Source organism: Quercus lobata, chromosome 2, assembly GCF_001633185.2.
Source record: "Quercus lobata isolate SW786 chromosome 2, ValleyOak3.0 Primary Assembly, whole genome shotgun sequence".
NCBI lineage: Eukaryota > Viridiplantae > Streptophyta > Magnoliopsida > Fagales > Fagaceae > Quercus > Quercus lobata.
In genome coordinates, this window is record NC_044905.1 from 18,779,917 (window position 1) to 18,806,678 (window position 26,762).

Sequence of the window (26,762 nt, forward strand, 5' to 3'; positions counted from 1 at the left end):
CGTCCTGTAAGCCCATAATATGCTTGGCAATTCATCGGGCCATATACCCTTTGCCCCCTCGAGCCGGGTCTTGATAATTTTGAGCAAGGATCGGTTCGTTACTTCGACTTGGCCATTAGCCTGAGGGTGGGCGGGGGAGGAATAGTGGTTCTTTATTCCTAGTTGTGAGCAGAAATCTCGAAAGGGGTCGTTGTCGAATTGCCGTCCGTTGTCCGAGACGAAGACTCTAGGAATGCCAAACCTGCATATGATACATCTCCAAACAAAGCTTCGTACGTTTTTCTCCGTGATTGTGGCCAATGCTTCAGCTTCCACCCATTTTGTGAAATAGTCGATGCCTACCACCAGGAACTTTAGCTGTCGTGCTGCTGTAGGGAAGGGTCCCATGATATCTAAGCCCCACTGTGCGAACGGCCATGGGGCCGTCATTGGGGTCAGCTCTTCGGTTGGTTGCCTAATAATGTTGCTGAACCTTTGGCACTTGTCGCAGGCCCTGACATAGGCTTCGGCGTCCTTCTGCATAGTGGGCCAATAGTATCCTGCTCGCACAAGCTTGTGTACCAACGATTTGGTCCCTGAGTGGTTTCCGCAGATTCCTTCATGCACCTCTCTCATGACATAGTCTGCCTCTTCCACACCCAAGCATCTTAGATATGGTCGGGAGAAACCTCTTTTGTAAAGGACATCTTTTATCAAGACGAACCTCGCTGCCTGGACCTTAAGTCTTCTTGCGGCTTCCTTTTCGTCTGGTAAGACCCCGTCCCTCAAGTATGAAACTAACGGCGTCGTCCAGCTTTTGTCGGAGCATATTTCCTGCATGTTGCTGAGGTCTATTAGCGGAGAAAGCTGTATGAAGGAGAGTACATTACCAGGGATGACCATTTGTTCTGCTGAGGCGGCTTTCGCTAGGCGATCGGCCCGCTCGTTTTCTTCTCTAGGGATTTGGACAACTTTAGCTTCTAGGTCAGCCACTCTCGCTTTTACTTCACCAAGGTACTTCTTCATCTTTTCGCCCTTGCACTCATAGTCTCCATTGATTTGGTTAGTGACGACCTGTGAATCGCAGTAGATGACTACCCTCGCGGCTCCTGCTGCTTTGGCGAGGTCGAGCCCTGCTATCAGAGCCTCATACTCTGATTCATTGTTGGTGGCAGGGAAGTCGAGACGGACCATACATTCGATGGTGTCCCCTTCGGGCGATAATAGCACAATGCCGGCCCCTGCGGCTTGCCTGTTGGATGACCCGTCCGTATATATACTCCATTGAGGGGACTCTGCTGCTTCCTTGTCTTCATCATGAGTGAACTCAGCTATAAAGTCGGCGACGACCTGTCCCTTGATGGCAGTCCGCGGGCGGTACTGAATATCAAATTCGCTCAGTTCTATAGCCCATAATGCCAATCGTCCCGCGGCCTCGGGACTGCTCATTGCTCGCCTTAAAGGCTTATCGGTCAAAACGTTCACCGTGTGGGCTTGGAAGTACGGTTTGAGCTTGCGGGCTGCCGTGATCAATGCCAGGGCAAGTTTTTCCATGGGCGGGTATCTTTCTTCGGCCCCATGAAGCGCTCGGCTTGCGTAGTACACGGGCTTTTGTACTTTCTCCTCTTCTCTGATCAGGGCCGCGCTAACTGCCGCGGGGGAGACGGCTAGATAGAGAAAAAGCTCTTCTCCTGGCTGCGACGGGCTTAGTAATGGTGGGGAGGAAAGGTAAACCTTCAGTTCTTCGAACGCTTGCTGGCATTCGTCAGTCCACTCGAAGGACTTCTTCAATGTTCGGAAGAAGGGTAAACACTTGTCCGTAGCCCTTGACACGAACCTGTTTAGTGCCGCTATCTTTCCGTTGAGGCTTTGTACCTCCTTCACATTTCTTGGTGGTGCCATATCCAGGATGGCCTGGATCTTGTCCGGATTTGCTTCGATGCCCCTCTGAGACACCATGAATCCTAAGAATTTTCCTGCCGTTACTCCAAAGGCACACTTTCCTGGATTGAGCTTCATATTGTAGGAGCGAAGTGTGTCGAATGTTTCTTTGAGATCTCCTAGATGATCTTCCTCCTTTCGGCTTTTCACCAACATGTCGTCCACATAGACTTGGACATTCCTCCCAATCTGCTGCGCGAACATTTTGTTCATGAGTCTCTGGTACGTTGCGCCTGCGTTTTTTAGGCCGAAGGGCATCACCTTGTAACAGAAGAGGCCTTGGCTGGTTACGAACGACGTTTTCTCTTGGTCGGCTTCATGCATTCGGATTTGGTTGTACCCCGAGAAGGCGTCCATAAAGCTCAGCAGCTGGTGTCGAGCCGTGGAGTCTACTAGGATATCGACCCTCGGGAGGGGGTAGCTATCCTTGGGGCAGGCCTTATTGAGATCGGTGAAGTCCACGCACATCCGCCATTTCCCGCTCGCCTTCTTGACCATCACCACATTTGCTAACCAGTCGGGATAGTATACTTCTCTAATAAAACTTGCTTCCCGTAACTTTCTGACTTCTTCTGCTATGGCTCGGTCTCGCTCGGGGGCAAACACTCTTTTCTTCTGTCTGATAGGTGGAAAGGCGGGCGATACGTTCAACCTATACACCATGACTGAAGGATCTATTCCCGGCATATCTTCATGATCCCACGCGAATACGTCCCGATTGCGTCTGAGGAAGGTTACGAGCTCCTGACGGATCGTGGTGTTAGCGAGCGTTCCAATTTTGGTCGTTCGACTAGGATCGGAATTGTCAAGGGGTATCTCTTCCAACTTCTCGACCGGCTCTGTTACCGTCCGGCGCTCTTCTATGCTTAAAGCCTGAACCTGATCCTCCATTTCCATCATGGCTATGTAGCATTCGCGTGCGGCCATCTGACTCCCGCGCAGTTCGCCTACTCCGTAATCAGTCGGGAACTTGATCATTAGGTGATAGGTGGAGGTTACTGCTTTCCATGAGTTGAGCGTGGGTCGCCCGAGGATAGCGTTGTAGGCTGATGAGCAATCGACCACCAAGAATGTCACGTCCCTGGCTATTTGTCGAGGGTAGTCGCCTACAATGACGGATAATGTGACTGCGCCTAATGGGAATACCCGGCTCCCGCCGAAGCCAACAAGCGGGGCGTTGGTTGGGATCAACCGCTCTCTGTCGATCCTCATCTGCTGGAACGCTGTATAGTATAGAATATCCGCTGAACTGCCATTGTCGACCAGCACCCGGTGCATGTTGTAGTCCCCCACACGCAGGCTGACGACGAGCGCATCGTCATGTGGATGGTGAAGGCGTCGCGCGTCTTCCTCTGAGAATCCGATTATGGGACCTTCTCTCCGTGCTATCTTCGGCACGACTCCCGTCAGCTGAACATTTTGTACCATCCGAAGATAGGTCTTGCGGGCTTTCTTGGATGACCCGGCGGCAGCCGTTCCTCCTACGATCATCCTGATATCCCCGATCGGAGGCCTCGGTCGCTCATTGTCCCGTCGGGGGTGCTGGTCTTGTGCGGGGGGATCCGCTCTCTCCTTGCTAACGAATCTCTGCAGCTTTCCTTGTCTGATAAGGGCCTCAATCTGCTGCTTGAGGTCATAGCAATCAGCCGTGTCGTGGCCGTGGTCGCGGTGGAAACGGCAATACTTATCCCTGGAACGTTTGTTGGGGTCGCTTTTCAGTTTTCCTGGGAACGTCAGAGCCTCTTCGTCCTTGATTTGCATAAGGACTTGATCCACCGGGGCTGTTAGCGGAGTGAAGCTTGTGAACCTTCCCCCCATTGGTCTAGGGCGTCTTTCTTCCCTCCGGTCTCCTGTTCTTGTCTTCTTGCGGCCTTGGTCTTGCCGATTGTCTTCTTGTCGTTCTCTTTTCCTGGGCTTCTCTTCCCGAGCTAATAGGGCATCTTCAGCGTTCATATACTTCGTGGCGCGGTAAAGCACTTCCGACATGGTCTTAGGGTCGTTTTTGTATAGGGAAAACAAAAACTTTCCCTTCTTCAAGCCATTCGTGAATGCCGCAACAAGGATCTTATCGTCGGCTTCATCGACTGAGAGTGCCTCTTTGTTGAAGCGGGAGATGTAAGCCCTTAAAGTTTCATCTTCTCGCTGTTTCATGCTCATCAAGCACGCTGTAGACTTCTTGTATCGATGGCCTCCAATGAAGTGTGCGGTAAACTGAGCGCTGAGCTCTTTGAAGGTGCCGATGGAGTTTGGTGCCAGTCGGCTGAACCAAATTCTCGCTGCGCCCTTCAGTGTTGTAGGGAAGGCCCTACACATGATGGCGTCCGCTACTCCTTGAAGGTGCATTAGGGTCTTGAAGGTCTCCAGGTGGTCCAGCGGGTCCTTGACCCCGTCATAACTGTCTATCTGTGGCATGCGGAATTTGCTTGGTAAAGGGTAGGAGTTGACGGTGGCGGTGAACGGCGAGTCAGTTCGGTTGACAAGGTCGTCCAGGTCGCTTGATACTCGTCCCTTGAGAGCATTCATCATGACCTCCATTTGTTCCTTCATGGCCTGCATCTCCGCGATAACAAGTGGCGGAGCAATCTCTGCGAGGGAGGGGATGCTCGTGTTCTGCCGTTCTGGTTTGCTCGGGGCGTTGCTGGCCTGGGGGCCTTCCTGATTTCTCCTGTCGGCGCTAGTTCCCTCTTGATCTGCTCCTTGGTTGTTGGGGGCTGCATTCTTCTGTCTCAGTTGCTCTTCTAGGTCGTGATTTTGTTTGGTGAGGCGCTTTACGGCAGCGGCGAGTGTCCTCACCTGTCTTTCAAGAGCAGTCGTAGGGGCTTCTTCTTCTTGAGCGTCGTTGGTAGTCGCCATTGAGCGAGTGAGTACCATGTAACTCTTTTGTCTAGGAAGCGAGAACGTGCTACGCTTCCCACAGACGGCGCCAACTGATGATGCCGAAAATAGTATCACCAGTGAGTCACACGTTCCTCGTACGATCAAACGGCACCTGCACAACGAAAAGGAAGAACCTAGCAGAGAGTACCGGTGTGGTACCGGCCAAACACCCTCCGAAGGTCAAGTTAGAACTATTCTCACTGCTCTAGAGTGCTAGAGAGGGTAAATTATGCGTACCTTAGTTTGTGAGGATGCTTGGGCTTTTATACTAGTAGAAGGTTGACCTCTTTACCTTGGAGTAGAAGTCCTTTCCTTATAGGAGTCCTTTTGAGCGTATTTTACGGGATCTTTTCCTTATGGGGATCCTTTAAATATTATCTAGCGTGGAAAGCAAGTAAACTTGTGCCCGGTCCGTCAGCCTCAATTTTCCTCCGTCACCTTTGTTATACCGTCAGCATTTGAGTCGTCAACCACGGAGTCAGCTGATACTATGACCGTCAGCATAAGCACCGTCTGCTACGCCCAAAGAAAAAGTATTAAACCGTCGGCTTTATGTCCGTGTGGTTTAAGCTCTCCTTTTATCCTCATCACAACCCACATCCAAATCTTCACACACAACAACTCATATCCAAATCTCGTGGCAGATATTTTCTTTAAAGGGAAGCTCGTGTCTTTTAGTTACAAAGAGATCCTTGTCATAAGTTCTCTCTGAGAGAGAGAGAGAGAGGAGCATCATAGCAAAATGACATTTTGGCGAATGGATTGATTCAAATGTGGGTGATTTTGGGGGTTTATTAGGCATATTTTAATTAGGATGATGTTTTGGCTAAACCAATGTGGATCCTCTATTGGAATTTCTAATGACCAATACATATAAAAGCCTCAAAATATAGCTGGGTGTTTTGGTACCTTTAACTCCTTATGTTAGTTGTTAGTTACCACTCCAAGCCGTGTAAAGTCTTTCCTTGGCTACAACTGCAACTCAAGAGCAAACAGCAGCCATTTATTATCTCCTGACTTTTCTACACCACCCCATGCCCTCTCTCTATCTACCTCTATGCCATACCCAAATCTTCCAAAAACTATAAGATTTACATATATACATCACACATGTATATGTATATATTTACACACAAGATGTACAACCAGACCCTCTTCTTTGTCTCTAAGAATGGTCCAGGTCCAGCTAGCTGGACCTGGACCAAGTTTTGTAGAGAAGGAAAATAAAAATAAAAACCAAAAAAAAAAAAAAATTATGGAATTGGAAGGATAGGGAGGAAAGAAAGACAGAGAGATATGTCTCCTATTATCCTCCAACCACAGCTCTCTCCCAAACACATAATCCACTTCCCACAAATGCCCTTTCTGCATATCCCATCTTCATCACTCGTTCCTTCCACTCTATCTCCAACCTTCATGGGCCTTTTCGGTTTCTTACATTCATGGACTCCACACAGAGACCCAATTCAAGATTCTCAGTATCCCATCTTTCCATAATTACCTTTTGTTATTATTACTACCGCTCTCTTTTTTCTCTCTCTATAATCTCATACCTTATTTTCCAACTCCAATTGGGTCTCTGTTTTTTTCTTTGCTTAATCTCCAAGTTTTTTTTTTGTACTTGTGGTTTCAGAGAACAAGTTGAGAAGGGTTTTAATGGGTTCTCATCAATTTTCTGCCTCCTCCTCTATCTCTCTCTAAAAAACGTAGGTTTCATCTTTTAGAGTTGTGGCTAAAGATTCAATTTTGGAGTTGGAGGTGAAAAGGGTTTTGAATTTTTGTCATTATATGTAACATAAGACTAAGTTTTGATGTTGAAGAGGCAATTTTGAAGACTAAGATGAAAAGGGTCTCCATGGATTCTCATCAATCTCGTCCTATTGATGGTGGGAGGGTTAAGGTTAAATATCAAAATTTATTGCAAGATTACTTGGAATTGCAAAAGGTTAGTATTTTCTTTGCTGATTACGTTGTTTAAGGTTTTGTTTTGTTTATGTTTGAACTTTTAACTGATCATCTGGGTGTGACTGAAAACTTCTGTTGTCAGGTGTTACTATTTAGTGAATTGGTCGATTGCTATATGGTCCTTAGTGCTTGTAATTGTGACTATGGTTGTTGACACGTTGTATGTCCCTCTGTTTGGTTTCTGAGAGAGTGGTAAAGAAGCGTATAAAATTCTGAATAATGTTTTATGGAATCCACTACGCCAAAAAGTTTCTGGATAAAAATGAATTTTACACAATTATTGTATTTGCCTTAGCTGCGGAAAGCTTTGTTCTTCAGGGTCTATCATAGAGTGAAAAAAATAAACTCTTCTTTCCCTATCGTTTTTTTTTTTTCCAACTAGATAATTAGTGGGGGAACAATGGGTTTTTCTCTAATTTTGGTTTGGTTGGTTGCATGTGGTTCATTCGTTAAATGTGTATTGTCAAAATTTGATAGGAATTTGTTTCAAAGAAGAAAAAAGCGCAGACTGTAAAGCTATACAGAGAGAACCTTTTGGCTGAAGTCCAGTATGTCTCCCTTCTCTCTTGTCCTATTTTCTTGGTTCAGATGGATTTTGATTTTTTTTCTCTTAGTAATCTAAGATAAACTGGCTGCTTCCTTTATTCTTTGATACATTATTTTGGAATTTCAGATTTTTGAGACAAAGGCACAGACATTTATTGAAGTTACAATCGCCCAAAGGCAAAGCAGAATTTGTACAACAACAGAACTCAGATATAGGCACTCAATTGCTTGCAAATGAGATTGACAACAATGTCAATGAAGCTGTTCTAAAACATCCATCTCCAGTTCTGGCTATGACGCCTATTTCGGTAGTAAACTTGGGACTGTTTTGAAAATTAGAATATTAACAAATTTGTTCTTTATTCTTAATGAGTTGTATAATGTTGATTGTGATTTTTCTGTTGCAGAATGATGAACAGGAACTGAAAAGGAAAGAAGACATTGTTTGGGAACCACTGAGAGTAGGGAAGAAGCCTAAGAATTGCATGATCAATGACAAAAGAGTTGGGAAGAAGAAAATCTCATTGCAAGATCAGGTTGCTCTGAAGGTTTAAATTTCATATATTCAGCTCTGTTGTGAGGAGATAAAGAGTTTATAATTTATTGTCAATGTGATAAAAAATTATTATTTAATCTCTTTTACATATAGGTCTCCTTTCATTCCCTTAAATTCTATGTGAACTGTAGAGTATATTTGATAATTGCCCATGTAGTTGGGATTAAGACCGAAAGTATAGATGAAAACTGTGGAACACCCTTTGATAAGATCAATATAATTGTCTTTATTTCCAACTTCTTATCTTATGCATGTATATTATTTAATTGCCAAGACCTGGAATGTCATGAAGAATTTAAGTTTTTTGTCTTTTATTCTTTCTCTCCTATGATTTCTTAGCAATTAAAAAAAAATTCTTAATGGTCCAATTGCATTCTTGATTATGGGTTTGTAACATAATGTTATCATCATTAATGATGTCAACTCGTCATGCAATCTCATGTTTGATTTACTTTGTTATCATTGTTTCCTGGGGAGGGACTGCATAAGCAATTTACTCTGGTGATGAATCCGTTATCTAATTTATATTAGTCCTTGTATATATTCGGTAACTTTTGGTTCAAAATTTTTTTTTTGATAGGTAACTTTTGGTTCAAATTGATCACAGTGATTATAATTTTAGATGTAATGATTATATGAAGGGGAAAGAGAACTCGAAGGCTTGAAGCCTAAAATTTTTTTGTGTATGTATTATGTAGTGATAGTTTGAGCTCTTCATTTCATTTGGCCCCTATTCTGTATTTTAGCTGATCAGATGACCATAGCAGGAACCCTCATCTTCCACAAAGGAGAGTTCGGGAAGCAAATGAACTTTATATTTAGAGAGAGGATGGACATTTGATGAGAAGAAATAGTATGAGCTTTGTTGTACATTCATGAAAAGAAATAGAATATGGACATTGATGGGATCTCTATAAACAAACAAATATAGCCAAATATTAAAACATAATACTCATAATTCTACATTCCAAGCCAGAATTGGGAGTAACAAACTTTTCTGAACTACTTAGGGAAATTGAATTTACTTATTTACATATGACATTAGCAAAAATCAAAATGTGCTACTTCCTCACAACACATCTTCTAGCTTCTTGCTAGTGGAAATCATTTTTCCCCATCATCTCCATTAGCAATTAGAATCCTTATGGAATCTTAACCTCCAGGTAGAGTTTATTGATTATTACACAATCTTCAGATCCATTCTCTACATCTCTTCCAAGACAATCTTCAGCTTCATACTTCGCAACTTAAACTTTGGACATGAAAAAACAGAGTGACCAGGCAGTGTAGCATATTCTTTTCGGTTCTGTCCTCCAAATATTTTACTTGGAACATCATAAAAACATTCAATGAAATGCAACCAGAACCATATCAGATATTGATTATCATCCCACGTCAAAATTTGTCCTGCAGCATAGGTAGGGAAGAGACAATTTATCCACTGGAAGCCTGTTGAGATAGGCTCTACTGGTTGAATAATCACAGGCACATTATCATGGCATTGGATGACCCCTATCATACTTAGAGTGCTCCCATTCCCATCTTTGATGTGCCTGATAGACAACTTTCTTTCCATTACAAAGTATTAAAATTTTAAAATAACAAAGTTTGAAAATACAAAAAATCAAAGTCATCAACTTCTATACTGTTCTATATATATATATATATATATATATATATGACATGGAGAAGCATGGCACTAAGAGGACTCAAAACAAAACAATCGGGAGCATACCCTTCTCTGAGACCCTACAGAGAGGTGGGCTCAACTAGTATCATGAAAGCTTAGACAAAAAGTCTATTTTCCTTTGTTACATCAAGTATAGTTATTGGCTTAACAAATGGAGCTACCTTAGGCCCATAAACTTTTACTGGTGCTCTTAGTCAAGACTAGAAGTTTGACATGTAAAAAGAAGTCAAATTGCAAAGTATATTGCAGAAACTTCTACAACAAATAAAATTCCAAACCAGTTTTCTATATTCTAATGCAGCAAATGAATTTAGAGATACATGATAAATCATAACAACAAGCCTAAGAATACTAGCTGATAAGAAAATTCCATAAACTTGATGAACTCATTCTTTATAAATGCAATACTATCTGAAGTATGTACTATTCATATAGAACTTTTGAATGAATTCACATCAAAATTTCATTTGAGACATACCTAATTTGTTGACTATATAGAATACATGTGCTATGAGTATCCAACAGTCAATAAGAACAAGAAAAAATGAATCTCAATATGTGATTGCAATTGTAAAATAAATCTACTCCTAAAGTTGATCAGAAGGTGCAGGGAAAAATTGACAAAAACCAAAGAAGCAAGATTAGAGGGAAGAATTCAACCTCGCACAAGGATGAAAATCTTTGCATACGATTATCATGTATGTACAGTGATTCAAAGCGTTTAATTATCTACACCATTGCTAAGAAAATTGAAGCTGCCAAAATTTGATTGCCTCAACTAAACATACTATTTTTCTTATTTTGTATTCCATCTATCACTAAACCCATATGGTGATGCTTGTTTCGGTTCCATAATCCGATAGAAACTTGGTTCCCTAGATCAAAACAAATAAAAGATCTAATATTCGAAGTCTTAATTCCTTTTCGCTTCCTTAAATTCTATCACCAAACAAAGATCCAAATGTGCACAACCCACTCCCAACAAAATAAACAATCTTCAAGGAGGGGAAAACCCAATTACCTTCACTAACCAACAGCCACATTTTCTCAACAACCAAACACCCCGACAAAGACTAAAAAAACTGCATCCACAAATCAAGGACAAAAAATAAGACCAAGCAAATCACTAACCTCAGTAAATGGGAGTGCCATACTGATATGCTCAAAAACTGGAGATGGACTTGAAAGCTTGGGCTTGTCTCGGCTACTTTGACTGACCTTGTGGAACTCATGCTTGGGTTGCTGGGTTTGATTTGAAATTTTGGATGTGAGAGAATTAGGAATCATTTGGAGAAGAGGGTGATCTGACACTCCGACAGAGACAGATTTGAACTTTGGATTTGAATTTTGAGATTAAAATTTTTCCGAGCTATTCTGAAAATGCTCAAACATTCATTCCAACGGTGTTAAACAGAATTGGATTTTCCTTGTCATGCTTTATTAGGATCTGACTCAGAAATTTAAGCACAGATGAAGGCTTCTTATTGGTTGAGAGGACCATTGGACTAGAGTGATGCGGTGCTCCGGGGAACAAACTTTGTTTAAGCGCAAATAATTTCTCAAGTGATATGAAACACTCTTTTTTTTTTTTTTTTTTTTTGATAGGTAAGAAAGAAAATATTATTAAAAAATGAATAGAAGGAAAGATACACAGAGTTCACGATACTGAACAAGGAGCAAACAGAAACAAATAGGAACAAACAATCACTAAACTATTCCAAGAGACAAAAGAAAATCCATAAGAACAAAACAATCCAAGAGACCCCAACATTGAGACCAATCAAAGAGAGTCCATTGGCACAAATTTAACAACTAAGCCAGAGATTTCTCAGTATCTGAAAAGAACGCCAATTACATTTAGTCCAAATAGTCCACATCAAACAGTCTGGAACCAAATTCCAAATATAAGAATTAAGTTTCCCAAGCCAATGATACCAACAAAATAATAAGTCTGTAACTGAACCTGGCATGACCCAATCAATCCCAAACAACTCAAGCATATACATCCACATAGAATGAACTACCAGACAAAAAATCAGCAGGCGATCCATAGATTCTTCTTTACAATAGCACATACTACAACGATATGCCAATATTTACATATAATTTGATTGGTCCTTATAAAATTTTAAATTAAAGATTAGAATTTTCCTCCAAACAGGTTTTGAGAAAAATTCCTTTATCACATTATCTATTTAATGTGACTATTCATGTATCTATTTAATAATCTGTAACATGAATACTTGTTCCAAAAAGAAAAAGGAAAAAAAACACACACACACACACAAGAATACTATTTTAAATCACCACATAATGGGTTGGAGAAGATAAAATATGTCCAAATTGATATTGGTAGAGTAAAAGTGCTGTAGACATAGTATAACATAATGTAATGTTTTAGTTTACAAAATGATGACAAGGTCAATGATGATACAAGAAATAGTAGTTACATTTCAAAGTCACTGTATTACATTACTATCTTACATACATAGCATACAAAAGTAAGATACAGTTCTCAGGCTCAAAAGTTTTAGCAGACTTCAAACAGACCTAACAAGCAACTTCTATATTAGGACCAAATATTATAAAAACCGTTCCAAACCAGGACAGATTTCTTACCACCAACCTTGCAGATACATCTAATAGCAGGACAAAGTTGTTTCCACAACATTCATTGTCAGTTGGTACTGACCAAACCCATTTACTGCTGTTAGGGTAAAGCATCACTGAAAAACCCAAGTTAACAGACATAAGTAAAAGGGAGAACCCCAACACATACTCATATAGATCCATCAAAAGATGATGGCCAAACTTTTATTAGTGACATTTAAAGAAGATTTTCAGTGCTTCAAGGAGAGTGGAAAAAAAATTATACCTGGTATTCCTCAAGTACAGAGATCACCAAACATATACAGTTGAGTGGCCCCATGAGTATCTCAATAAAGTCAAGACTAATTAGGAAGCTGTGCAAATGTTCCCTTGTTAGGGCTGCAGCCCCGAACCATCATTTTCTTGTAGACTGCATAGGCACGGTCTGGGTTTCCTGACGTACAGTATCCTCGAATGAGAGCATTATGGGTGAACACATCAGGTTCAAGACCTATAAGTTGTAGTTCTTCATACATATTCCCAGCTTGCTCCACCATTCCAACAATCCCAAGATTGAAGATTAATGAATTATAAGTGTAAAGATCAGGAGTAATGCCCTTATTTCGCATTTCATTGAAAAGAGAGAGAGCTTCCTCTAACCTCTGTGATCTTCCAAGTCCATCAATTATAAGATTGTAAGAGACCAAGTCAGGATCAATGCCAGAAAACTTTAGTTCCTCAAAGTAATGCAAGGCATCATCAACTCTCCTTGCCATGCACAGGCAATCCACAAGAATAGTGTAAGACTTCAAGTCCGGTCTTATACCTTCTTTGATCATCCTTTTGAACAACTTACAGGCAGTTTCCAAGTCACCAGTCTTCCCAAATCCATTTATAAGAACATTGTAAATAGCACAATTAGGTTTGCATCCATAATCCAGCATCTCTTCAAAGAACCGCATTGCTTCCTCCAGTCTCCCTGACTTCAAAAGTCCATCCAGGAGAGGACCATATGTAAAAGGTGTGGGAGAAAAATCACCACTTATGAGATCATAGTATAAATCCATAGCCTTATCTAAACTATTAGATTTCACAAGACCAGAGATTGCAATATTATGAGTGATGGTGTTAGGCTTGCATCCCCTACAATGCATCTCTTTGTACAGGTCAAAAAGTTCGTTGATCTTCCCAGCTTTTCCATGAGCATTAAGCAACAAGTTGTATGTGAAAACATCTGGGGCACAACCACTATTCTTCATCTCCTTAAAAAGATCCCAAGCTTTTCCAGTACAATGGATTTCAAGAAGCCCATCAATCAAACAGTTATATGCTTCTAGTGTTGGGTTAACTCCCAGATTTTTGGTAAATTTCACAAACAAATTGTGGGCATCAAGGGCTTTCTTACGCTTGCACAAAAACACTACAAAAGGTATCAATACTGAGTCATCTTGGCAAATCCCATTGCACACCAATCTTTCAGCAAATAATATGGCTTTATCTAATTCAGCTTCAGTCAAAAGACCTCCCACTAAATCTTCCCAAAAAGGCCTGTCTGTTTGAACCCCAACATGATATACAAAGTCCTCGACAATCTTGAAGGCATCCTCAATCCGCCCATCCTTTACAACTCCAGGAAGGAGGGTGCACAAAGTCACATGATCAGGATACAGAAATTTCTTCATTTGATGAAAGAACCAAAATGCATCATTAACTCTATTTTCTTTTATCAAGCCATAAATGATAGTGTTGTAGGTCAAAACATCAGGAACACAGTCCCTTGTTGTCATCTCAAAATGCATTTTCAAGGCCAAATCAACCTCTTCATTCTTGCCAAGACAATCCATGAGTATGTTGAAAGTTATCGTGTTTGGAGGACACCCATGCCTAGTCATGCTCTCAAACAACTCGATGGCTTTTTGGACTTCACCCTTCTTCCCTAGCCCATCTAATAATGTATTGTAGGTCACAACTGTAGGAGCAAGCTTCATGTCCTTTATTCTGCAAAACATTTGCCATGCTTCCTCAACCCGATCAGCCTTGTAAAGTGTGTCAATCAAAGAATTAATTACAATAACATCTGGTTCACATTCGTTTTCCATCATCTCAGAGAGTAATTTAATGGCTTCATCTACTTGGCCCAGCTTACTGTGGCACTTCATCATCATGTTATAAGTTACTGAATCTGGAGCAATCCCACTATTTTTAAGCCCATTAAATATTTCTGTTGCTTCTCCAAGCCTACCCATTTCAGCAAGGCTGTATAAAGATGCATTACAAGCAACAACATTAGGAACAATTCCTCGAATTTTCATTTCCTGAAAGGTTTGAAAAGCTTTGGCAGGATCACCTGACTTTCCATAGTAGTCAATGAAAAGGATATATGTATAAGCAGTAGGTTCAACTCCCAAAGATCCCATATCACTGAAAAGCTTCAATGCCTCATCCAACCTACTTACCCTTAAAAGTCCACAAATCAAAGTATTATAGGTATGAAGATTTGGTGAGATCCCTTGCTTCTTCATAACATCCAATATGCTAAATGCTTTGTCAACATTCCCAGCTTTGCATAAGGCATCAACAAATATGGTAAAAGTAACAACATCAGGAGCATAACCATCCACTTCCATTTCACTCCAAATTTCTTTAAATGTTTCGAAGTCTCCGGAGTCACTAAACTTGTTCAGCAAAGTAATGTAGGTTACTCGGTCAGGCTTATGACGGGTAGCTTTCATCTTTGCAAATAATTGCTTGGCATTATCGAGTTTCCCTGCATTACAAAGAGCATCTAGGATAACTGTGTAAGTAACAACATCAGGTCCACATCCCTCATCATCCATTCTCTTAAGAATTGCATACACTTCATCAAATTTCCCAGCCCTTCCAAGTGCTCTAATGCATATAGTGAACGTGTATATATTTGGTCTCAACCCCAAACTTTCCATCTCTTTTAACAAATCCATTATGGTTTCAATATCCCTTCTCTTCCCCAATGCCACCATAAGCGCCGAGTAAGTCTTCAAACTAGGCTTATTTCCTTCAGAGACTGCTCTTCTATAAACCTCCAAAGCCTCCCTACAAAGCCCAGATTGAAGTAGCAAATAGATTAACCCATTATATGAATATGCATTTAGAACAAAGCCAGCTTTTTGCATCTTTTCTAGTGCAATTGGTGCTTGCCGAATCCCACCTCTTATGTAAAGGCCTTTAAAAATAGTCAAATAGGTTGTCAAATTCCTGTATATGATTTGCTTTTGCATCAAATCAAACACAAAAGCCATATCTTCCACCCTCCTGTGAACCCTCAAGACTTCAAGCATCAAATTACACGTTTCAGTGGTGTGCACAACACTGGGCAACTGTGCAATAGACTTAAAGTAAGACAAAGCACAATTCGGGTCCGAAATCGACTTTAAAACGCCAATAACTTCCTCAGAAGACACTGAATTTCTTGACTTTGCCTTCGCCACCCCCACCCCATTTGGACTTTTCATCACAAACCCACAAAAACTCACTAGTTTTTTCCTATGCTTCTTCCATTTCACCACAGACCCAAATGGAAAAACCTTTAAAGTTCTACAATTTCTTCCACCTACTAACCCATTGTGGCTTAAACCATATACTTTACTATCAGTGAGAGCACAACTATAAGTGATACTACTACAGCAAACACTAGAAGAACAGAGGATTAACTCAGCCATGAAGGAGTTGTTACCATAAACAAAGGAGTGACCAAAAGAGGGTACGTCTTATAAATCATAAATGAATTGGTTTGTGCATGTCTGGTGACTGTTGAATTGCTTGTGAGAAAAAAAAGCAAAAGAAACGCAGATATATACAAACTGGCATGTACTAACCTCTATGTATGTATGACTTGAGGTGGGGGGAAAGAGACAAGAGTGTAGTGCTCTGGAAGTGGTAAGATGATATCTGCTATGGTGGATATGTGAAGGTTAGATGTTTGAATTCTGAGAGTGTGGTTTAGCTGAGAACTCCTCCATGGCCATGGGCTTAGTTTTCTGTGGTTGAGTTGGGTGGAGGCTTTGGATATTTATTTCGAAATAACAGAGACAACAAGGCATAGTATAGTGTCTACTGAACAAGTGTACGCCGTCGTTTTAGCATTCCTAATTTTTAATTTTTGGAATTAAAATGCACAAACTCGTTTGTCTTCTGATCTTATATCCTCATAATTAATTTAAAAATTGTGTGTATTGAACGTACACAAATACAATTGTGTACATTCTTTGAAAAAATATTTACATTGAATGTGTAGAATTGAAAATTGATGTATTTGAATATACAAAATTGTGTATTTTCTTTTAAAATTTGTATTACGCAAAATGTACATAATTGTGTACATTATTTGAAAATTTTTAGTTGTTGATCGTACATAATTGCATACATTATTTGCACAATTTTGCATATTAAATGTACATAATTGAAAATTTGTATACATTTAATATACAAGAATTGTGTACTTTCTTTAAAAATTGGGATTTTTTTTTTCAAAATAACCTTGAATCTCAAACAATTTCGTTAATTAACACATTTTCAAAACAATTTAGCAAACTAACATCTCGAGTGCTGGGTACTTGATTCTCTTGTGCTAAATCGAGTGTGAAAAGCTTGAGTTCCATGAAACTTGAGTCTTTGAGACTTGATTTCCCTAAGAGGCAACGAACATCATCAAACCAAAGAACAAGAAAAACAGCGAAGCATGCATCATCAAATCCAAAAACCCAGACAAAAAAAAACAACAAATTAGAGGAAAACCTTCATCTGGAGCTTTGTCGCCGTTGCCGTCGTCGCCTCCTAGAACCTTTAGTTTGTGTTTCTTCTTTGTTTAGTCTGGGTTTCTGGGTTTTCTCATTTGGTTTTGCCTTCTTCGTGTAGTTCTTCATGTAGTTTCTTCGGTTTCGTTTGGTCTCTTCATGGAACTCGAGTATGTAATGCTCGATTTCCACGCATAGAACTCGAGTTCATTATACTCGATTTAGCACAACAAAATTGACACCCTTAGACTCGAGATGTCAATTTGCTAAATAGTTTTGAAAATGTGCTAATTAACGAAATTGTTTGAGTTTTAGTGTTATTTTGAAAATAGATCCCTAAAATTTGTGTAGGTTAAATGTACAAAATTGTGTACATTTTGCGAAAAATTGTGTACGTTGATTGTACATAATTGAAAATTTGGGTATATTAAATATACAAAATTGTATAAATTCTTTGGATAAGTATGTCATTGAATGTACATAATTGAAAATTTGCGTACATTATTTGAAAAATTATATGTATTGAATGTACAAAATTGTATACATTGAGTGTATATAATTGAAAATTTGTGTACATTTTTTGAAAATTTGTATAAGTCGAATGTACAAAATTGTGTTTGTTATTTAAAAGTTTATGTACGTTGAACATACAAAATTGTGTACATTTTTTGAAAAATTATGTACTTGGAATATGCAAATTCGTGTATAGTATTCAAAAATTTGCATACATTGATTGTATAGAATTGTATAAATTCTTTGAAAAATTGTATACACTAAATGTACAAAAATAAGAAATTGAGTACATTAAATATACATAATTGTATACATTACGCAAAAAAAATTGTGTTCATTGAATATAGAAATTAAAAAATTTGCTTATATTGAACATACAAAATCGTGCGTTTTATTTGAAAAATAATATGTATGTTGAATTTGAAAATTTGTGTACTTTGAAAGTTCAAATATAAAGAATAGTGTTCATTAAATAGGCCATGTTTGTCATGTCATGTTATCTATTTATAGTTGAGTATACTCAAGAGTCGATATTACCGGATGGATTTTTAATTTTAGACTGAGAGAAATCCTAGCAAATAACATAAGTCATGTTCTTCCGCCACCAATCAAAAAACAGAAAAGAAAAATAAACAAACAAGCAGAAACGTATTAATTAAACCTTCCAAACACAGGACCCCTAGCTATCTAGCGCCTCTTCAAACTTCAGAGTTTAGAGAGGCAGCTAAATCATAAATAAAATCTTGTGTGTGTGTGTGAACTCTGATTCTGTAACAATGGAAGGAGGTGTAAGAGAAAGCTCGGTGATACCAGACTCAGTGATGGACTCTGTGAACCGAACCTTAGCCAACGTAGAAGATGTTCAGACCCATTTGCTCAACTTCTTGTCTCTCTACGACCCACATGTCCTCTCTCAAATGCCGCCTCTCCAACGGGCTCAGACTCTGCTCACCCTTGCCAAAGCCACCACTACCCTCTTCACATGTACGCCAACTCCTCCTCCTCCTCCTCCTTCACTTTCCCTTTATTTGTTTGTGAATTCGCTTAAAGGTTTAATTTTTGGATTCTGTTTTTGGTTTTTGTTCTTTTACAGTGAGGTTGAGGTGTACTGGAGTTCACCCAGATGACCATCCAGTCAAATCAGAGCTTGTAGGTTTGCTCATACTGTGAATTTGTGTTTGTTTATATGTTTTTGTCATGTGGGTATCTATGTTTTGTGGTCTTTAATGATGGGTATTATGTATTTTTCTTTGATATTTGGGTGTGACTGTTTGGGTCTTTCTGACTTATAGATTTTGTGGGTATTGCTTCAAGCATGTGATTTTTGTTTTCCTGCTGGTCTATACATGTGGGAGAGCACCAGCTCATTATTTGAAATTACATGCTTTGCCTTTTGGTTTTGATTGTTTGAAAACTGATTTTTTTTTTTTTTTTTTCACTATCCATGTATTGCAGGAAAGATTAAGTTTGTATGAAGACAAACTTGAAAGGCTCATAGACTTGAGTAAAGGTACATTTTTCTCTTTAAAAGCTGCCATTTGCTGTTAATTTCTTGTCATAAAATATCATCTTGAATGATGCTTCCCTGCAATGGCACTTCTAATACACACACACACACACACGTTTATTATGCAGTGACAGTTTTAATCTTAATCATTGATAAAAGGGATTTGTTTTAAGATGAAAAAGGAAAGTATACAAGATGCATAGTATACTGTTGTATGTTTTGGATTTGAATTCATTTTAGAAGTCATTTCCTACAAACATTATTCAACAGTTGTTTGTAGTTCATTTTCCTTTAATTGATTGCTTGATTTAAAATTTGTTCTTGAAGCACCGCTTCGACCTTCTGCTACGTTGAATTCTCAGGCAGCAACGCGCTTTATCGAGCATGCCTTGCCAGACCTTTCCTCAGGTAGTTGGTCCTTTCCTAATTGTCATGTTCATGAATGTTTTACCATCTTAAGATCTTTCCATTGAGAAGCTGCTCATTTTGTGCAGAGCAAAAACAAAGTATGAGAAGTATTAGTAGAGGAGAGGGGCCAACCATTAAGTATCTTGAGAGGAGTGTCCAAAAGAAGAGAAAGTATCAATCATCTGAAAAACAATCTGTTCAAACTGCTGCCAAGGAATTTCTGGAGAAGGCAGCCCGTGAACTTCTTGGTGATAATAAAGGTGGTTTAGTGGGACCTCTACAGGCTGAGGCTTTAGATGATGATGACATGCTGTGAGCTAAATTTCATGCTTTATCCAGGTAGATTCTTAGTTTAAAGCTCTTTTTATGTTATTTTCATGCCGTTGATATTTACAGTTGTCTTGATGTTCTTTGTGATATGTAACTTATAATCTCATCCCCCCCTCCCAAAAAGTAAAAAGAACCTTCTGATGTTGGAAGGTTCTGAAAATCTTGTAATTACACACCCAAGTATACAAGAGCTATCCAACAACCTAAGACCTAAATTGCAAAGATCTAAGAATTCCTGAACTGAAGAACATTTACCCCAAATGCTCCTAAGCCAATTGTGAAGGGATCTAAGAAAGAAGTATTATATCCCTTTGAAGTTTGAACTACCTAGATTTATGTTCCTTCCAAATACACCACATAAGACAGAGGGATGGCTTTCCAGGTGTCCGCAATTGGATGGCCCTTAAAACCAGCTCTCCAACAAGATGAGAGATCCTTCATCGTGTATGTTATGACCCAAGAATTTCCAAATAAAGAGAACCATACTTCCATAGACCAAATATCCCATATATAGAACAATTAATATCCCCAATGATCCTAAGCCAATCATAAATAGTTCTAAGAAAAAAGAACTTCAATCAAAACAATGGGAATTATTCTTTCAAAAACCTAGAATTTCATTCCTTCCAAATACACCACATGGGACAAAGAGGGATGGCATTTCAAATGTCCGCACTTTGGTGGCCCATAAAACCTGTTCTCCAACAAGATAGGAGATCCTTCTCCAAGGCATGACTTGAGAAATTCCAATAAGGAGAACCATTGGCCAAAAATCTCATTTGATAACACATTGATTGAGAAGATGGTTTACTGTCATCCTTTTTGTACATACAACACCAATCCACATTGATGTTCGTTTTTGAAGGTTGTCCATGGTGAGAATTATACCGAAATTTCAGTCTATCCAAAGAAAGCAAGCTTTTTAGGGATTTTAGTCTTCTAAATTGCTCTACAAGGAAAACCCTGCTTGTGGTCTTTATGTAAAGTCCTGTAGAAAGACTTCACATCAACTGTGGTTTTAGGCAATACCAGATAAATCTAATACCAACCTCTCCTTGAAATATGAGCTAAACTAATAGTGTCAAACAAATATTCAATAGTTTCAAGCTCCAAATCATTAAAGTCCCTAATGGAGGTAGGACATCAGTGAACTGTATCATTTAGCCTATACATATGTTGAGCAACAATGGCTTGTTTATTAACTGCCAAAATATGTGGGTCAGGAAAAGATATTTTTAAGCGGTTCATCCCCACATCACACATTATGCCAAAACCAAATGAAATACAATTCCCAACAATGAATTTCACATGAAATTTTAACGGAGACATCTATTTTCTGAGGAAGGACCTTGTGCAGATATGAGATAATAAAGGGAGGTAGCTCCATCCCTTTAAAAGCCACTTCTGAGTGTTATTTGGAGAGAACTAATTTTTCTTTGGTTCTGTAAAGTCACTATCATTGCTAGGAGAATGGACTCCTTTGGCATTAACACGAGTGTTTCTTTAGCTTTATAAAATAACTTTTCCTTCGTACATAGGAAGCCCATTAGACCTGTGGGTTTTTTAAGTAGTATTTTATGGTGCCAACTTTTTTTTTGATAGGTAGTATTTTATGGTGCCAATTTAAGTATGCACCCTGTCTTATTCCAAATAGGAAAGTTGTGAAGAGCAATTTTATCTCTTCACATTGTAGGCTGGCTCCATTCATTTATTTGCTCGTGCTTTCAAATACTTCTACAACTATGTAAACTCATGTAATCTAGCCTGGGATCACATAAGTAGCTTGTGCAAGACTAACCTACACACTGAAAAAAAAAATCGTTCAGTATGGAAGACCTCTCTGCCCTTCCTTATTTGCTATACTGACGTGATTAAGCATTAAATAGTAAGGATGTATTAGATACTTGAATGTATGGTTAAGAGTGAATATGGCAACATCTTCAACCCCTTGAAAAGGTATATATTTTAGACTTATCAAATTTTCTTCTTAGTAAGGGAAATTAGAAAAGTTATGTGAATTTGAAGGGTAATTACGATAACTAATCAGAGATATTTTCCTAATGGTATGCATTACATGTATATATGCTTTATATAATTGTGATATGCAAATCTCTATTATAGGGTGCATTCTGATTGTATGCTAGCTGCTGATGAAGAAAAGCTTTATTGGTTTGGTGTGATCACCTGAATAAGATAGTTGTGAATGTACATTTTAGGGAAAATTAATGTTTCTGTCCATAAATTTTGCCTCAAGTTCGCCTTTTGTCCCTAAACTTTCAAGAGTTATATTTTTGTCCCCCCTATTTAAATGTCACGTTTTCTATCCTTCTGTTCACTACCATTATTTTTCCATTATATTTGTCTATTAGAATTATAGTTAAATGATTGAATTCATCATTTTTCTAATAGGTTAAGCTTTTGAGACGATCAATAATTTATAATAGTATCAAAGTAGAAGGTCTTAAGTTCAATTCCTGTCTTCACTCTACCTCCCATTTAAAATATAAAAAATCCTACGTGTTAGGCCCACTTATTAAGGGGGAATTTAGGCCCACACCAAAGGGGGAGTGTTAGAATTATAGTTAGATTATTAAATTCACCATTTTCCTAATAGTATAAGCTTTTGGGAAAATTTTGGTAATTTATCAGTGTTTGAGAAACGGAATGCCTTGGTGGAATTATTTAATGACTAAACTGCGTTTTCTATCCTTCTGTTCACTCCCATTAACACTCCATTATACGTGTCTAACGGAATGCCTAGGTTGCATTTTTTAATGACTAAACTGCATTAGGTAATCTGACATGGCCCAAAATATTTTTAAACATATTCCCTTTTTTTTACCCTTATTTCTTCTCTTTCTCCTCCCTCTTCTTTTCTTCTATACAAAGGTTGCAATTCTGGTTATCCTCGGCTTGGATGCCCCAACAGATGGTGTCTCTTGTGTTTGTGGATGCAGGGGAAGAAGTTGAGGTTTCTCTCTTGTGACTTGTGAGACTTCAGAAAATCATTTATATCTCTCTATCATGGTTGTTGTTGGAGGGTTCCGTTGCCAACAAATTCCAGTGTATAAAAGGCATGGGAGTTGAATCAGATTCAGCTTGGTTAGGGTTTGAAATCACATTATTTGTTCCCTCTGTGGTGTCAGGATGCCTAGCATCTTTGTCTACCTTTCAGACTTCATTTTCTCCTTCTGCAGTGGCTTGTTCAATTGCAAAATTGAGAGATCTGTCAGTTTTGAGTTCATTTCCTTATTTTTCTTTGATGTTGATTTATGCAAGGTTGTCTTGGGGTTTGATTGGTGATAGGTTTGGCTTGGGTGTTTGATGATTTGTGAAATAAGGCTGAATGTGTTTCACAGTGTGGGGTTTGAATTGGGAAAAGACAATTAGATGACACTTAAAAAAATAAAAATAAAATAAAAAATTTGTGGACCATGTCATATTAATTAATGCAGTTTACTCATTAAATAATGCCACCTAGGCATTCCGTTCTGTTAGACATGTATGATGGAAGCTTATTGGGTGTAAGCGGAAAGATAGAAAATGTGACGTTTAAATAGTTTAGGGGCAATAAATAAAATAAAAAACCGTTTTAAGGTTTAGGGACAAGAGCAAACTTGAGGCAAACTATAGGGACGGCAACAATATTTTTTCTAGATTTTATCTTAGGAAATTGTTTTCTGATTTAGGAAGATGTAATTGTGTGTATTTATATAGACTTTAGGAAGATGTAATTGTGTATTTATCGTTATTTATTTATTTATTTTTTTGACAGTAAGCTAAGCCATTTGCATCACATAGATCAGTTTTGTATATTAATATTGATACCATGTCTGCTCAGCCTTGGTACTAAGCTGATGGTTGGAGTACAATGTTCTCATAAAGCTTGTAGAGTGACTAATTGGTTTTCTGGTTTGATGCACTTCATACATTCATATTAATTTCATCCTAAAAGGCTGTAGGATCTGAATCAAATGCCATAAATATATCGTTCACCAAGTAACAACTAAACCTGCGAGATATCCATTGTAATACGTATAAAAATTATCTGGTTTTGCATCAAATATGGAAACAATGGATTGATGATAACTAAGCTGTGTCAACTAAGCCTTAATCCTAACTAACTGATCTGGGATCCATGGATCCTTTACCCACTTGCTCCATCCAGGGCCATATTTCCATAGCCCTTTCCAAGAATCATGTCTTTCCCCTCTCTCTCTCTCTCTCTCTCTCTCTCTTTTTGAAGTTATACATGCACCCAGTCTGTCTTGAACTCACGGCTCACCCTCCACCAATCTCTTATAAAGGGAAAATGTTCCATTTGATCTAGAGCTCATGTCTTTCCTTACAATTTCTACAAATGTCATTTTCGGCTTCCTCTTTTACTCTTTTTGCTTTTTCCACATTAATATAAGTGTTCTTTTGTCCATATTTGTAAAAAATTTGGGGTTGATGCATAGCCTTCGTACATGAAAATTTTTTTGAGTGCATGATTAGTAGTTTTTTGTGCACTTGATGAGGAAAGGCTTTGTAGATATTAGTATGGTTCAAACTATGACTAGATATAGGTAAACTTACCATGAAATTGAATCTATCTACTTATGGAAAACAGAAAGTGAAATCATATATCGATTACTTTCGTTTAATTATGATAATTGGTTTGAAGATTTATAGAACTACATTGGGAAACAGTTGTGATGTATTATGTTTAGGAAAAACAACAGATCCTGCTGGCCAATCACAATATTGACTCAAGTTATGGAAACTTGATTAGATAGACAAATGTGAGGGACACACTCCTAATAAATCCAGGACAAAAAAGTTCCGGTCTGGACTGACCTATATACAGTTCTGGTCTGGACCGGCTGAATTTAATTTTAACTTAAACTGGCTGGTGTTTGGAAAACTAAAACATCCTCAAGATAATGAATGTGATAAATATGCAGCTTTCTGAAGGTTTTCTTTAGCAGGGTCTTATCTCTCATGCTCTTGCCCTTTTTGTACCTCCTTTGCCAACATGGATGATGTGCCTTCTTTTAAGAGGAAAAATAATAACATAAACTAGTTTCAAGGATAAATTTGAAGGATGCGCTGCATGTATGTTTAGTCTCTCCTGGTTTAATTCCTTTCAAACTCTAAACTTGCTCTGGTATTGTTTTTGAGAATTGGATTTATGATTTATTATTTTGGCATTTTGACAATCCTTTTGTTTGTATCTTCACAGGATTGAGGAGACAGACCGCCCATGTTCATTATTGTCTTAAAGCAAGTGTTTATTTCAATCTCCTTATGCAGGATTCTGCTTTTTAAATATTCAATTTTCCCAGTAATTGGTTTATAAACTTCTGAAATTTACATGAGAGATGTCCAATATTTCAGTCTTTATCACCATACCAATAGTTGAAGTTGTTTCCTGAACTGTGATGATTGATGGGGAAAATTGTTTTGGTTATTGAGTTCTCCATCCACTTGCAACAGTAGCTCTTTTTCCAACAGCTGTACAATCCACATATATTTGGATTAAATCTTATCTTATATAATGTTGATGATGACTATGGTTTTGAATTTATGATGAGAATGTGATCAATGGATTCACCATGTTTGGTATATATATTTTTTCTTTTTAAATTTGTGGTCTTATATTTTATTTGGATAATATATGTACGTGTGATATATGTTTCAGTTTTTTGAACTTCAGAGAGATTGTTTTAGGAACCATCCTGCAATAGATTTAAGGTTATTGAGCTGGAAGCCTTGTTACATTAATTTGGTGAGTGTGAGAACTAATTTAGGCAATGACAATAAGCAGAATCAGTTTTCACATTTGTTGAATACCTATGGCCTGTTTGCTTGGGGAGAGAAACAAGGGTCGTAAAACATTTCCGAGGAATTTTGTGTCCAACTTACCAGTTGACATCCTTAGCAGAAGCCTCCAACTTCAAGCAGTAATGGTCCATTTGGGTGGAAAATGAAAGTTTTCCATTGTTTGATTTGGTGGGAAAAAAAGGGAGGATGGAAAAGGGGTGGGTGGAGTTTTCTATTCTTTCAATTTTCCATCATCTCTAACATTTTTTTATCATTCTACTTTTCAATCTTTCCTCTATTTTCTATCCTCTCAATTGACATCCTCCCAACCAAACAAAATCTAAAGGGTTAGTTCCACACCCTAAAGGGTCAGTTTGGAACGGAGGGAGAGCACCCAAACATAGACGTCTCAGAGAAGCCAGCTGCTGTGATGTTCTTGTATTTTATGGTGCTCTAAGTGGCGCTTGCCTTCTATATTACTAAGAACTCTCTCTCTCTCTCTCTCTCTCTCTCTCTCTCTCTCTCTCTCTCTCATAATGAAAAGATACAATTTTGTCTACTTCTGAACAGAAAAATGGTGATCACCTGCAAATTTTTTGGTTAGTCTTTTATTCTTTTTATAAACTTAAAACATGCACTACAAGTCTACAACCCAGTGCATTTGTTCGTGAAAACCTCCTTTGCCAACATGGGTGATGTGCCTTTTTTGTTATCTGAGTGTCTTTCTTTGTTAGTAACTTTCTTTGTTAGTAACAAGTAGTGCAACTTCTAAAATAAAGACAAAACTATGACTACTAACTACTAATTTGGTACACTCTGTTTGGAACTATTTAATGAATGAATTACTTTGACTTCAATTATTCTAAAAATTCAAATTCAATCGAATTTTTCTTAAGATCAAATTAGTGGAAGTCTAAATTCGGGGGAAAAATTAAGATGAATTGCATTGAATGGGGATGTGAATAAATCATTGGAACCTAATAACCCAACAAGCCCAACCCAATTTAAAGGCAGGAGAGTTTGGTTTATTATTTTTTTAAGGGTCATGTTAATGATTGTTTTTAGGACAATTGTTAATAAACCATATTAGAAAAAAATTTAACACAATTTTTATGAGAAATATAAAAAACTGTCAGAAAAATTAATTGCTTTATCATTTTCCCATAAAATATTTCTTAAAATAATTCTCAAACCAATGCCTTTAAAGCATTTATTAACATTTTCATTTTTTTTTAATATTAGTTTGGTTTGATGTCAGGCTTGTCAGCTTTGTATTTTTCTTAA

At 38.4% G+C, this 26,762-nt stretch overlaps 3 protein-coding genes across 10 annotated transcripts; 2 read left to right on the forward strand and 1 right to left on the reverse strand.

Annotated features, from left to right (window-relative positions):
* Nucleotides 1-5,736: 5,736 nt before the first annotated feature.
* On the forward strand, nucleotides 5,737-8,100 carry LOC115974838. The gene is made up of 4 exons (XM_031095378.1): nucleotides 5,737-6,742; nucleotides 7,240-7,310; nucleotides 7,436-7,616; nucleotides 7,716-8,100. Exons 1-4 carry the CDS (start codon nucleotides 6,638-6,640, stop codon nucleotides 7,860-7,862), a joined length of 504 nt encoding a protein of 167 aa, XP_030951238.1. The 5' UTR covers nucleotides 5,737-6,637; the 3' UTR covers nucleotides 7,863-8,100.
* A 669-nt stretch (nucleotides 8,101-8,769) lies between these two features.
* LOC115974837 (pentatricopeptide repeat-containing protein At4g31850, chloroplastic) lies at nucleotides 8,770-16,201 on the reverse strand. 8 transcript variants are annotated; one of them, XM_031095372.1, is made up of 4 exons: nucleotides 12,430-16,201; nucleotides 12,174-12,280; nucleotides 10,686-10,928; nucleotides 8,770-9,417 (listed from the first exon to the last, which is right to left on the reverse strand). In XM_031095372.1, exon 1 carries the CDS (start codon nucleotides 15,839-15,841, stop codon nucleotides 12,506-12,508), a length of 3,336 nt encoding a protein of 1,111 aa, XP_030951232.1. In that variant the 5' UTR covers nucleotides 15,842-16,201; the 3' UTR covers nucleotides 8,770-9,417; nucleotides 10,686-10,928; nucleotides 12,174-12,280; nucleotides 12,430-12,505. The 8 variants fall into 8 exon arrangements, with proteins under 8 accessions (XP_030951232.1, XP_030951230.1, XP_030951235.1 ...); XM_031095370.1 differs by having other exon boundaries at nucleotides 10,686-11,389; XM_031095375.1 differs by lacking the exon at nucleotides 10,686-10,928 and having other exon boundaries at nucleotides 12,181-12,280.
* Nucleotides 16,202-17,982: 1,781 nt separating this feature from the next.
* Nucleotides 17,983-25,282, forward strand: LOC115974840 (nuclear nucleic acid-binding protein C1D). The gene is made up of 6 exons (XM_031095379.1): nucleotides 17,983-18,412; nucleotides 18,522-18,577; nucleotides 18,884-18,938; nucleotides 19,263-19,343; nucleotides 19,430-19,682; nucleotides 24,898-25,282. The coding sequence occupies exons 1-5, from the start codon at nucleotides 18,205-18,207 to the stop codon at nucleotides 19,657-19,659; spliced, it is 630 nt and encodes a 209-aa protein (XP_030951239.1). The 5' UTR covers nucleotides 17,983-18,204; the 3' UTR covers nucleotides 19,660-19,682; nucleotides 24,898-25,282.
* Nucleotides 25,283-26,762: the final 1,480 nt, after the last annotated feature.

Excerpts from the sequence above, each read along its gene's own strand:
- LOC115974838 (XM_031095378.1), top strand. The coding sequence starts at position 6,638 with ATGAAAAGGGTCTCCATGGATTCTCATCAATCTCGTCCTATTGATGGT. Across the intron at positions 7,311-7,435 it reads AACCTTTTGGCTGAAGTCCA|ATTTTTGAGACAAAGGCACA; the intron begins GTATGTCTCCCT and ends TTGGAATTTCAG. Across the intron at positions 7,617-7,715 it reads TGGCTATGACGCCTATTTCG|AATGATGAACAGGAACTGAA; the intron begins GTAGTAAACTTG and ends TTTCTGTTGCAG.
- LOC115974837 (XM_031095377.1), bottom strand. The coding sequence starts at position 15,841 with ATGGCTGAGTTAATCCTCTGTTCTTCTAGTGTTTGCTGTAGTAGTATC.
- LOC115974840 (XM_031095379.1), top strand. The coding sequence starts at position 18,205 with ATGGAAGGAGGTGTAAGAGAAAGCTCGGTGATACCAGACTCAGTGATG. Across the intron at positions 18,413-18,521 it reads CACCACTACCCTCTTCACAT|TGAGGTTGAGGTGTACTGGA; the intron begins GTACGCCAACTC and ends GTTCTTTTACAG. Across the intron at positions 18,939-19,262 it reads GCTCATAGACTTGAGTAAAG|CACCGCTTCGACCTTCTGCT; the intron begins GTACATTTTTCT and ends TTGTTCTTGAAG.